The sequence below is a fragment of the Nelumbo nucifera genome, chromosome 6 (assembly GCF_055504915.1).
Source record: "Nelumbo nucifera cultivar China Antique chromosome 6, China Antique-T2T, whole genome shotgun sequence".
Classification (NCBI taxonomy): Eukaryota; Viridiplantae; Streptophyta; class Magnoliopsida; order Proteales; family Nelumbonaceae; genus Nelumbo; species Nelumbo nucifera.
In genome coordinates this window covers 27,941,809-27,953,563 of record NC_142654.1, presented here as the reverse complement: position 1 = coordinate 27,953,563, position 11,755 = coordinate 27,941,809, and the positions used below count along the sequence as shown (strand labels likewise).

General features: G+C 38.9%; 1 protein-coding gene across 5 annotated transcripts in view; it reads left to right on the top strand.

Moving 5' to 3' along the window:
- The first annotated feature begins 1,463 nt into the window (after positions 1–1,463).
- Positions 1,464–11,755, top strand: part of LOC104598546 (E3 ubiquitin protein ligase RIN2) — a 45,765-nt gene continuing 35,473 nt past the window's right edge. The window contains exons 1-4 of one of the 5 annotated variants that reach the window (XM_088890292.1): positions 1,464–1,577; positions 1,683–1,734; positions 2,478–2,886; positions 6,915–6,992. In XM_088890292.1, coding sequence (XP_088746418.1) covers positions 2,647–2,886; positions 6,915–6,992 — 318 coding nt within the window. In that variant the 5' untranslated portion in view covers positions 1,464–1,577; positions 1,683–1,734; positions 2,478–2,646. The other 4 variants (XM_088890290.1, XM_019197997.2, XM_088890289.1 and 1 more) reach the window with 4 other exon arrangements.

Below are 11,755 nucleotides of genomic sequence, written 5' to 3'. Positions count from 1 at the left end.
CTGCTGCTGCCTCAAGGAGATCTGACCGCTTCAAACGCAAGTGTGGCAACTTTTACCCATGAGTTGCCGAACATGCACTCGCCTTAAGATAAGCTTCTGCTGTTGCAAGTGTTCAACCTGAAAACTGAGCATGTCCACCTAAAACTTTGCCGGTGTAGGGCCGCCATGCTCCAACGGCTAGCGTAACCGCATTCCTAATAAGGCCCACGCGTCTGCCCCCGCATGAGGACAACAACCAATGCGTCTGCACCCGCAAGGGAAGCTGTTTTAGGGTCATTGGAATGGGAACGCGAACATTGAATGGCCTCTTGATAGGCCTGATAAACAATCTGCTCCGATAGTGTACCCACATTCCTATCAAGGCTCACGCGTCTGCCACCGCATGAGGACAACAACCAAAGCGTCTGCAAACCGCAAGGGAAGCTGTTTTAGTGTCATTGGAATGGGGACACGAACTATGAAATGGCCTCTTAATAGGCCTGATCTGAAATCTGCTCGATCCTGGGTGGAGGTGACTAGGGACCGCACCCCACAAAATGCTGCTTGTCGAAATGACCGCTTCAACTGGCTCTGGGCTAATCTGCTGAAAACCAACTGCTGTTGCAATTAGCTAACCTGGCTCTGATACCAACTGTCACGGGGGTAGTTCTACAGCGGAAGAAACCCGTGCGGCGTCCTGGCCAAGGCAGGCCAGGACAAGCCTTTCTGCGCTTAGAGGCTAGGAGTTGCCCGATGGGATGGCTCCACCAACGTCAGTAGCACTGGATCATGACCTCAAGTCCAATGGCCGGGGCACTCTCCTGGCTCAGACCGGTCCATGGGAGGCGCCGCTTACGTGCTAAAGGGGGACAACCATCATGGAAGGCGACCATGCGCCGATAAGGTGACTTGGCACCGATGTGAAGGGTCTCCTGTATGCCGATGATGACAGGCACCTGTGTGCCCTGATGATAGGCAACCGCTTGGGCCGGAACACACCCGTGCGCTAAGGGCAACGGGGTAGCTCACTCAGCTTGGGCAAGGGGCTGGCGAAGTGAAGGGACATGCTTGAACCAGGCCCGCATGCCAAGCCTCCCTTGAGTATCGGTAGCACAGTGCCGGTCCAACACTGTCCCCATGAGCAAGTGTGCGCCCATGAGGAACCCTGGTAGCCATGCTAGCCGTTAACCAGGGCCGCCCCGCAAGGGGATGAAGGTCTAGGAGTGCCAAGGTTAGGCACCCAAGGAGGTCGACCACCCCTCCTCAAAGAGTACGTTAAGCTTCTGGTGGTCTGCCTGAAGATGACATCAGTTCTCCCAAAAATCTTACAGGCGAAAATGACGGGCATGTCCCTAACGTAAGCCTGCCAAGCGTAGGCAAGGCTAAGCCTGTGCTGAACCGTAACACTAGGGTATTATGGTAATACTGAAACGGAGAGAATGAATCAACTAATTATTTAATGCCCAACAAGAAAATGTACGTTCGCGGTATGAATGAATAATAAAAGTTTACGTGATAACTAAAGCGGCGATCCCCAAAAGCGAGAAACGGAGAAAGGGAGAATTTCATTAGAGGACAACGTCGTTAGAGAAAAGAAGGTTTCATTTTTAGTTTTTATTTTCGGGTTTCGTTTTTCGTTTTCACGTTCCCGCAAAAAACTGACCTCTCTCTCTCTCTCTCTCCGTTACGAGGAACAAAAGCAGAGAAAGTGAAAAAAACCCTGCCGACGACATTAAACCTTCTTGGTCGAAGCAGGTACGTTATTTTGCCCAATTTCGCTTTTTAATTACAATTTCAACGTATGCGTATCGCTTTAATTTGATTTGCCGTAATAGATTGTTAGGTTTGGATGGGAAGTTTGCTATTTTTGTTCTCGTAGTTTAATTTTGATCACTGGAATTTCGTCAATTTAGGGTTCTCGAAAGTTTGATTTCGATGTCTGGATATTTCTTGTATGTCTTCCTGTTATTATCAGCATCATGATCATCGTCATCATCTAAGCTTTGTCCTAACTATATGGGGTCGGTTAGGTGAATCCTGTTTCTCCATTTCGTTCTGTTCAGTGCCATATCCGCCTTCCTGTCTGTTTAGCTATTAATTGATTATTCCTTTTGGGGGGAATTCGATCTTCCAATGAAGAGAAGAGATTCATTGGCACATAATGCTATTAGAAGGACTTTTGAATCAATTTTCTTTATTGCACTTGTATACCTATGCTTCTAGTTTCTGGAATTAAATATTAACTCTTGCTTCCCAATTTTTGTCGAATGCCTTGAGTTTCATTTTTTTTTTTTGTATATTGTAAAACTTTTAGGTTCTGCAATGTGTACTGGGGTTCTTATCAAGAATTTTTCTTTTTCAACACCGAAGCTGTCAGTTATAAACGATATATATTTAGAGGGATATTCTTTTCATGCAGAAGTGACTAAGTTATAATTTGATGCAGGTTCTTTTATTTCATTATGGGGATTGACGTTTGTGATGCATGTCTTGATCAGGGAGGAGTATGAACCCTCTAAGTTATCGTCACTCCAGTTTTTTGTGATTTGTACCTAGTCAACTGATCTTTGGATGCCACATCCTGGATATTTTTGTCTAGCCATGCTAGTTCAGTTGTGATGAAACTTTGGGAGATTGATCTTGGTAAAGAGTTTGCTTTTACTGAAAATGGGTGTGGGCTACTTATCCATCTCAGCACTCTGTACGGTGCTAAGCCTTGTAGGGCTCCAATGGTGGACAGTATTGTTACTGGATCGGATCAAGTCAGATGGCTCAATTGGTGAAAACGTTATTCATTCAGGGAATGCTGGCCATGCACTAGAGCTGCTTTTGGGTTCATACATCACAATTGCCTTGCTAGCGAATTTTGCACTTAATGTATTTATCCTGGTCGTTTTATGTCTCAAGGTAAGTCATTTCATGGCTGGAGACTTGAGAATGCATAATGAATGAACTGTATACTAATTGATCAAAAAAAAAAAAAAGAACTGTATACTAAGGTAATAATTGGATAACTTTGTATGCAATAGTGGCAAACATTTGTGTTGTATTAATCTTGCTTTCCCTAGATTTTTTTTTTTTTACAATTTTCTTTTCTGCTTTGAGAAGATTTGCTGTTCTTTCATTTTTCTCATACTACAATAAAGCATGCAATGCCTTTTCCAAAAATCTTTTTTTTTTTTTTTCAATCAGGGGCACATCGATTCTGTTCAAAAACAAAGTTGGAAATAAGACGTGAATAAACTGCAAGCTTTGAGAGTTCACATTAAGGATGAGCTAGTTGAGAACAATTTGCAATTTACAGGGATACTCGTTAGCCTTTGTCTTGTTAGAAATTCAGTGAATTTTCTAGTTCCCTAAATTGTAGGATCATTTGCATGCACGACACGTCTTTGGTGTTGCAGACATAAGCTGTTAAGGTGCTTGGTGGTACATAAGTTTTAGAGTTGGAGAGTTTTGACTTCTTTGGTAGTGAGTTACCATAAAAGATTCGTTTATGGAATTGAAGTTGGTTTCCTCATGCATGTATGAAACTAGATACAACTTCAGAATTTGCAACAACTTATGAGTTAGCAATAGTAAATACATACCTTAAAAAGGGAAGCTCTTGTGGGGTATAGTTCCCCATGCTATATATTGCGGGCTGTGGAAGGAGAGGAATAGAAGGATTTTTGAAAGGGAGAGTTGGGGTTTGGATAAGGTGGTCCAACAGGTTATGGCTTCGATTCATACCTGGTTGTCAGTCACAGATCTCTTCAAAATAATTCCCCATGGTCAATTTTTTGATAACAGCATTCTATCCGGCTAGTCAGATAAGTTGATTGGTATCATTTGACCTGCTTTCAAGCCTTTTGGTTTTGAGAAGATTTTTTGGGGTCTTTTTGAAATCTGATGTATAGTTCCTGGCTGTACATGTTGAATATATGATATACTTGTTCTCTCTCTCTCTCAAAAAAAAAAAAAAAACCCCTTAAAAAGAAGGATGAAACAGAAATCTTGTTTGGGGATTAATTCTCCAAGGTGAGGGGGGTAGCCAAGGCTAGCTGAATATTGTGGTGCTTGGCACATTACTGTCTATCTACCATTCTATTTTTCAAATGTAATAAAGTTCTGTTTGTTTTTTACCAACAACAGAAATTTTATTGCAACACAAAATATAGTACAAGGATTATGTACAATCTTCTCAATTTAATAAAATTAATTTTTCCTTGCTGATAAAAAAATTATGTACAAATCCATACAAAATTACAAGTGGGTTAATGTAGTAAAATTCTGATTGTTACTATATATATATATATATTGTTACTTACAAAAAAGGAGATGTGTCCGACATTTCCATTACCAAACAAGAGAATTGGTTCCCTTAGAATGGAATGTAGGAACAGGATTTGTATTTCATTACCCCAATTAGGTGGGGTAAGCTGGATAAGGATGACCGGCGATGGTGAACTTTTGTTCAGCTTTAAGATGTTAGTAAAGTTTTTAACTGTGTTAGCTGAAGGTGACCATAAAATTGCGTTTCTAAAAATCTGTTTAAGCATATGGATATCGGTGTTATCAAAGTTTGACTAATCGTCAACCAACTAGTCAATTGAGGGCCAGACTAAGTGCATTATTAGTCAGTCGTTATTCATCATACAGTTGCCTAGGATGGCTAATGACTAGTCAACCTAGTTATCCAAAAAGCCATTTTAAGACTTTATTTTTTTGTTTGTATCTCTAGTTATTTGAAATATTATAAAATATTTATATACATTTTTTTATGTTCATTTTGTTGCTTTAAATATTTTTTGATGGATCATGATTGGATAATGGTATATGAAATGGAAAAGGCATAAAACAAAAGAAGGCATTGAAAGGGTTATTTTGATTTTTCTTTCCAATTAGGGCTGGAATCGGATCAGATTTGGATTGGATCCAGTTATGATCACATCCGATCTGATTATCAAACCTTTGGATCCGAATCCGATCTGAAATCTGATATGTTGAACTTGAATTGAATTCGGGTTTAATCTGCATCCATCTTATTGTGTTTAAAATTACAAAAAAATAAGAAGTGAAAAAACTAGTTATTTTTAAGTTATACATGTATAATTAATGTATATAAATATAAAATATTAAATTTATCAGCTATAAGCTTTATATAATTGTATCTTATATAATATATACATAATTATACTATATATGTATAAATTTTTATCGATCTTGGATTTTAATCAGATTGGATGGGGTTAAATCTGATCCTATCCGATTATTAATCAGATGCAAGTTCTAACATCCAATTTTTAGATAATTGGATCCGGAATCAAATCGGGTATCAAATTTTCAGAGCCCATTGACAGTCCTACAAACAAAAGGCACATCGAAAAGTCAAACTTTCACCTTTTCTTTTGAAAACAGTGATTTTGATTCCCTATAGCCTATCTAGTCTAACTTTTTCTTTGGTTGCAAAAAAAAAAGGATTGTAAACTAAATATCCAATATCATTTTTTTCCTGCATAGTTGTAGTTTGTATTAAGATATTTATGAGATTGCACCAATATCCTAATGCTTATGATACCTGGATACCTGTACTAAGGTGCTGTATCATATCAGATACTTCAATTCAGTGTTTTAAAAGCACAAGGGCCACTTGAGCCTAAGACGCGAGGTGCATGCCTTTTCGAAGTAAGGTGCAAAAATGCAAAAAATGCTAAAAAATTCAAAAAAAATGCAAAACTTAAAAAATAGTAAGCACATTATTAATTAAAAATATAAACTTAAAATTTAAAACAAATGAAATTTAAATTAAAATACATAAACATAACATGTAAAACATATTTAAAATGAAATTTAAAAATAAAATCAAGTATAACATATAAAACATATTCAAACTTGTAAACTCTTAATCTCTTTATTTTTTCCCAATTGCATTACTTCAAAAGTTATTGCGATGTTAAACATTATGCATTCTTGATTCTTTGAGCTGCCTTTGTATCAAAGCCCCTGAAGGCAAGCTCATATTTGCTAATGTTGTTCATTCACTCGTCCTAATAAAAGATATTTTTAAAAGACACTTAAAGTTATAAAACCTTTTTTTTTTTTACAAGGATTAAGAATTTAAGACCCATATATGGATTTGTTTGGGCTTGCCTCGAGGGGCTTGGTCTGGAGGGAGGGGGGCAACTGCTAAGCACAAAAAAAAAAAAGAAAAAGAAAAAGAAAAAGAAAAAGCACTCAGCGCATGCCTGGGCTGAAGCACAAGGTACACCAGGCATGTGCCTTTTTAAAGTGCTGCACCTGGGACCTAGGCGAGGCACATACCCTAAAATGCGCCTTGCCTGTGTACCTAGGTGCGCCATCACTGCTTTAATTTTTAGCATGTCCTCGCTGTATTTGCTTAACATAGCATGGTGCTTGTTGATATTTGCTAAGTGGTTGGATTATTAATCCACTACTTTAATTTGTAAAATTGTTTGTTTTTCCTTTATTTGCATTTGATCTGAGTTTTGATATCACATTTCCTTGGGTTTAGGTCTTTCACTCCTTAGTCCTTAGGATTTTGTTTACATTTATTATAATGACTATTATTTTTTTATCATTAAGCTGATCAAAGAGATTATTAATGGCAATGATAAGAAACTCTTGCCAAAGTTGCAAGGAACAATCATTCAAACTACAGAGGCGTTATGTGATTACTGATTTTGATAATCCAATCTAGAGTTCCCCATAACAGTTCAGGTATATGAAAACCACCTCTACCTATGAAATTTAGCCAAGTAATGACTATAACTTACTGTTTTCATTTTGTCATGCGTATAAAAGGATGATTCTATATGGTAGCTAGTATGCACATCATCATTTGATATTCAGTTTGCTCTGCTAAAGAAATGAGTAGTTCACTGTTGAATAAACTTGACATTTTTATTTTGATGGATATTTTTCTGTTTTTGCAGACTTTATTTTTCGTGCAGCTCTACCCTTCTGAGATTCGCAAAGTGGTGGAACGTCTTATCAATTATGTCATTTACAAGGTGATTTTTGTTTTTAAATCATTAGCTTTTTCGATAAAAAAGATTGAACTTTACAAAAAATGTAATACAAAAACCAGGTGATAAGATATCACTGCCATAAATAACATGCTATCTCTACAAATTTTCCCCCAACATAAACCCCGACACTGAATTTTCTCTCTCCCTGATCCAACAATCAAAATCCAATTGCAAATACTACAGCACCAGAGAAGCCTAACTTCATACGAACCCCCAAACACCATGACCCTTGACATGTTTTCTGTCCACCATCCACCCATCTGTATCAATACTTCCCAACTGTTAGAGTCGACAATACAAGGGTATTTTGGTCATTTGTCTATTTAATTGAGAGTGAATAGTCTGTTTTGTTTAAGTTTAAGTTATATGTTCCATACTTAATGAGGGACAATATTGTCTTCTGTAATTCAGCTTATACAATATAAATACAAAGTGGGTCGGCTAGGAGAAGTGACTTTTTCTCTCCTAGGAGAAGTGACTTCTTCTTCTTCTTCTCCTTACATACTGCAGATACCACTTAAGCATCTGCAGTTTGCAGATGACACAATCTTGTTATGTGAAGGTGGGGACATCAATTGGATCCGGAATTTAAAATTGGCAATACAACTCTTTGAGCAGATGTCTAATCTCAAGGTGAACTTGGATAAGAGTAGTATGGTGGGTGTGAATTTGAAGGAGAGGGAGATAAGTGAATTTGCAGGCGTGTTAGGTTGTGCAACCTTGGATTGGCCTATGATTTACTTAGGCCTCCCCTTGGGGGATAACCCTAAGAAGGTAAGCTTTTGGAACCCGATGGTGGAGAGATTTGAAAAAAGGCTTGCTTCTTGGAGGAAAAATTATCTTTCCTTCGGGGGGAGAATCACTTTGATTAGGTCAACCCTAGCTAATCTACCTGTTTACTTCCTATCAGTGTTTAAGATCCCCACAAAGGTTTCTAACATTTTGGAAAAACTTATGAGGGATTTCTTGTGGGAGCCTGGAGAGGAAAAGCGAGACCATAGGGTGAGATGGGAGGTGGTAACTAGATGTAAAAAGCTAGGAGTTCTTGGGATTGAGAATATTAGGAAAAGGAACATGGCATTGTTGGGGAAATGGTTATGGAGGTTTCCATTGGAAAGAGACATTGTGGACAAAGATTGTAACTAGCATACATGGATTGGAAGACAATGGTTGGGAACCTGGAATTTTGGCAAGGGCTATAGCTGCCTCTCCTTGGAAAGCCATATATAAGTTGCTTTCAGTCTTCTCCCCTTGGATTAGGTATGGTCTTAACTTTGGTAATAGAATAAAATTTTGGGAACAACATTGGGTTGGGGACTCACCTTTGATGAATGGATTTCCCTCTTTGTATGTTCTATCAGATTTGAAAAATGAACCCATATCATCTTTCTTATGCCCTTCAGACTCTCATTCTGGTTTTGGGTGGAACTTAGGTCTGAGAAGGGCAATTAGGGATACAGATTTGGGCCACATCATGTCTTTGTTAGCTATCCTCGAAAATGTTTTCTTGGACCCTAATAAGGAGGACACTAGATTTTGGGTTCCTTCCTCATCAGGTGTTTTCTCTTGTGCTTCGTTTTTTGAGACATTAACTCAACTTTCTGATTCTATTGGGTTGTCTTTCCCGGTTAAAGAAATTTGGAGTAGGCCCATTCCTCTTCGGGTTGGTAGTTTTTGTTGGGAAACTTTCCTGGAAAGAATTAACACAAATGGCCTACTTCAGAAAAATAGACTCAATTCTTGTTTACTTCCTAAAAGGTGTACTCTATGTAAAGCTGAAGGGGAAACTGATTACCACCTTATGGTTACTTGTTCGGTTGCTAAATCAGTATGGGAGTGTGGGCTTTTTCCCTTTTTGGGTGTGTTTGGATTCTTCCCCCTGGGAACGTCCAAAGTTTGTTCTCTTCTTTTTTCAGATGGCTGAAGAAGAGAGGGAAAATTATGTGGAGAAGCATTAAGGCAGTAGTGTGTTGGACCCAATGGGAAGAAAGAAACGAATATTTCCAAACAAGGAAAGAACCTTTGAAGACTTATTAGATCTAATACTGTTAAGGATGGCACATTAACTGAAAACTATGGAGCTCTGTTCTTAGATTATTCTGTGGCTGATTTGGTAAGAAATTGGAAAGAGATAGCTTCCTCTGCCCTATGTAAGAGGACTTGTAGTCCTTGGTCCCCTCCTACCTCTGGGTTCATAAAACTGAGTTTTGATGGTAGCTGCTTAAGGAACCCAGGGCCTTCTGGGATTGGGGGAGTGTTCAAGAATGAGGATGGGGCTATCATTGCTATGTTCTCAGGCCCAATTGGGGAAGGAGACTCTCTTAGGGCTGAGATTCGTGCAGCCCTGGAAGGTATCTAAAGAGCAAGGGAATTGAACATCAGATGTTTGATCCTTGAAGGTGACTCGGCAGTGGTGATTAAGTGGCTAAAGGAAGATGACAGCGGTTTGTAGAGTTATAACAATGAGAAGAAAAAGTTTAAATGAATGAGTAGGGATATTGTGGTGCATTACAGTTGGGTGAAGAGGACTGCTAATTCATTTGCTGATGGGTTAGCCAAGCAAGGGGTGAATAGGGAATCTATTTTTTAGGCTAACTTTTGACTTTCTTTCATTGTATTCTGTTGGTGGGGAGTTAAGACATTTTACCTCCCCCTTTTGTATCTTAAGTTTCATAGTTTCATATCATTAATAAAGTTTATTGTTATTGATAAAAAAAAGAGTACTTTAATTTGAAGTAGGGTAACCAAAGCTTGGAAGAATACTATACAAGCATGAGAAATCTCCGTAATGAGCTTAATGTATATCATCCTCTAACTCTAGATGTTCAAGTTCAACAACAACATCGAGAGCAACTTGATGTGACATGGTTTCTAGTGGGTCTAAAGGCTGAATATGAACCTGTTTGAGCACAAATACTTGGAGGGTTTGCTCTTCCCTCTCTTGAAGAAGTGTTTGCCCGTCTTCGGAGAATTTCTATTTGATTCGACAGAGTCTTCCTCTCTCTCGGATAGATCTGGTTTTGTGGTGACTAGAGAGGGAGGTCGTGGAAGTAGAGGTGGTGGCTGTGGGTTTCCAGGAAACCGAGGTGGTCCTATGTTTAATTGTTCTAGTGGCCGCAGGGGAGGTTGAGAGTCAGGGGGAGGTCGTGGTAGAGGAAGAAGTAATGGACTTAGAAAATGCACATACTATGGATTAGAGGGACATACTGTTAATTTCTGTTATGATTTACATGGTCCACCCAACACATGGGCTAACTATGTTGTGACTAGTGGCAGTGGTACAATTAGTGGCAACCAATAGATTGATCAAACCCCCTCCACATCTATTGGTGCTTTTGGGAAGGAAATGGTGAGTGTACCACGTGAGTTAAATGAGAAGTTCCTTCAGACATCCTCTCAACAGAATACAACTACTTTTGCCCATTCAGGTATGGCTTGCTTGGCTTCCAAACCCTCACCCTGGATCATTGACTCTGGAGCCTCAGATCATATATTTGGGACTCCATATATATTTTCTTCATTTTCCTCATCTTCTACATTCCAAACGGTTACTCTTGCTAATGGTTCTACCTCTCCCATCTGTGGTGTTGGTGATGTTGATTTGACCTCCTTATCCTTATCCTCTGTTTTATATGTATCTAAGTTCCCTTTTAATCTTATGTCTGCTAGTAGACTAACCAAGTCACTTAATTGTTCTATAACCTTTTATCCCTCTTCTTGTGTGTTTCAGGATCTCAAGATGGGGATGAAGATTGGTGGAGGGCATGAAATAGGTGGATTGTATTACCTTGATGGAGGTGGCCCGCCAGTAGCCTTTCAGTCATCTCTTACTCCTCTCCAATGGCACTGTAGACTTGGTCATCCATCTCTCAAGGCTCTGAAGTTGTTGGTTTCGTCCTTAAGTCATCTTCCATCGTTGGATTGTGAGTCGTGTCAGCTTGGGAAACACCATAGAGTCTCTTTTAGTCCAAGAGTTGATAGTCGTGTCTTGCGTCATTTTTTTTTAGTTCATTTAGATGTTTGTGGTCCAAATAAAGTGGTGTCATACAATGGTTATAAGTGTTTTGTAATTTTTGTTGATGACTTTTCAAGGATGATATGGCTCTATCTTATGAAAGATCGAAGCGAATTATTTTCTATTTTCCAAAAAATTTATGCTGTAATACGTACCCAATTTGGAGTTCATGTTAAAATTCTTCGCTCAGATAATGCAAAAGAATACACCTCAACACCATTTTAGGAATATTTAGAGCACCATGGGGATAATTCATCAAACTTCTTGCTCTTATACCCCACAATAGAATGGAGTGGTTGAACGAAAATATTGACACTTACTTGAAACTGCTCGGTCCATTATGCTTGATATGAATGTCCCAAAGCGTTTTTGGAGTGGTGCTGTCTTGAGTCCTGACATCATGTTTCGTCATCAATCGGATGCCCATGTCTATCCTTGGAAGTCAATCACCTTTCTCAGTCTTGTTTCCTACTCTTTCTCTGCTCCTTATTCCTAGAGTCTTTGGTTGTGTTTGCTTTGTTTAGAATTTAGGACCTGGTTTAGACAAGTTAGATGCGCGTGCTACCAAATGCATTTTCCTTGGATACTCAAGGACCCAAAAGGGGTATAAGTGTTATAACCCTAGCTCTCATTGGTCTTTTGTGTGCTTGGATGCCACTTTCTTTGAGTCGGTTCCTTTTTTTTCAAGTACGAAGTTCCTTCTCCTGCTCTTGTGGTTCCACTTCCTGTT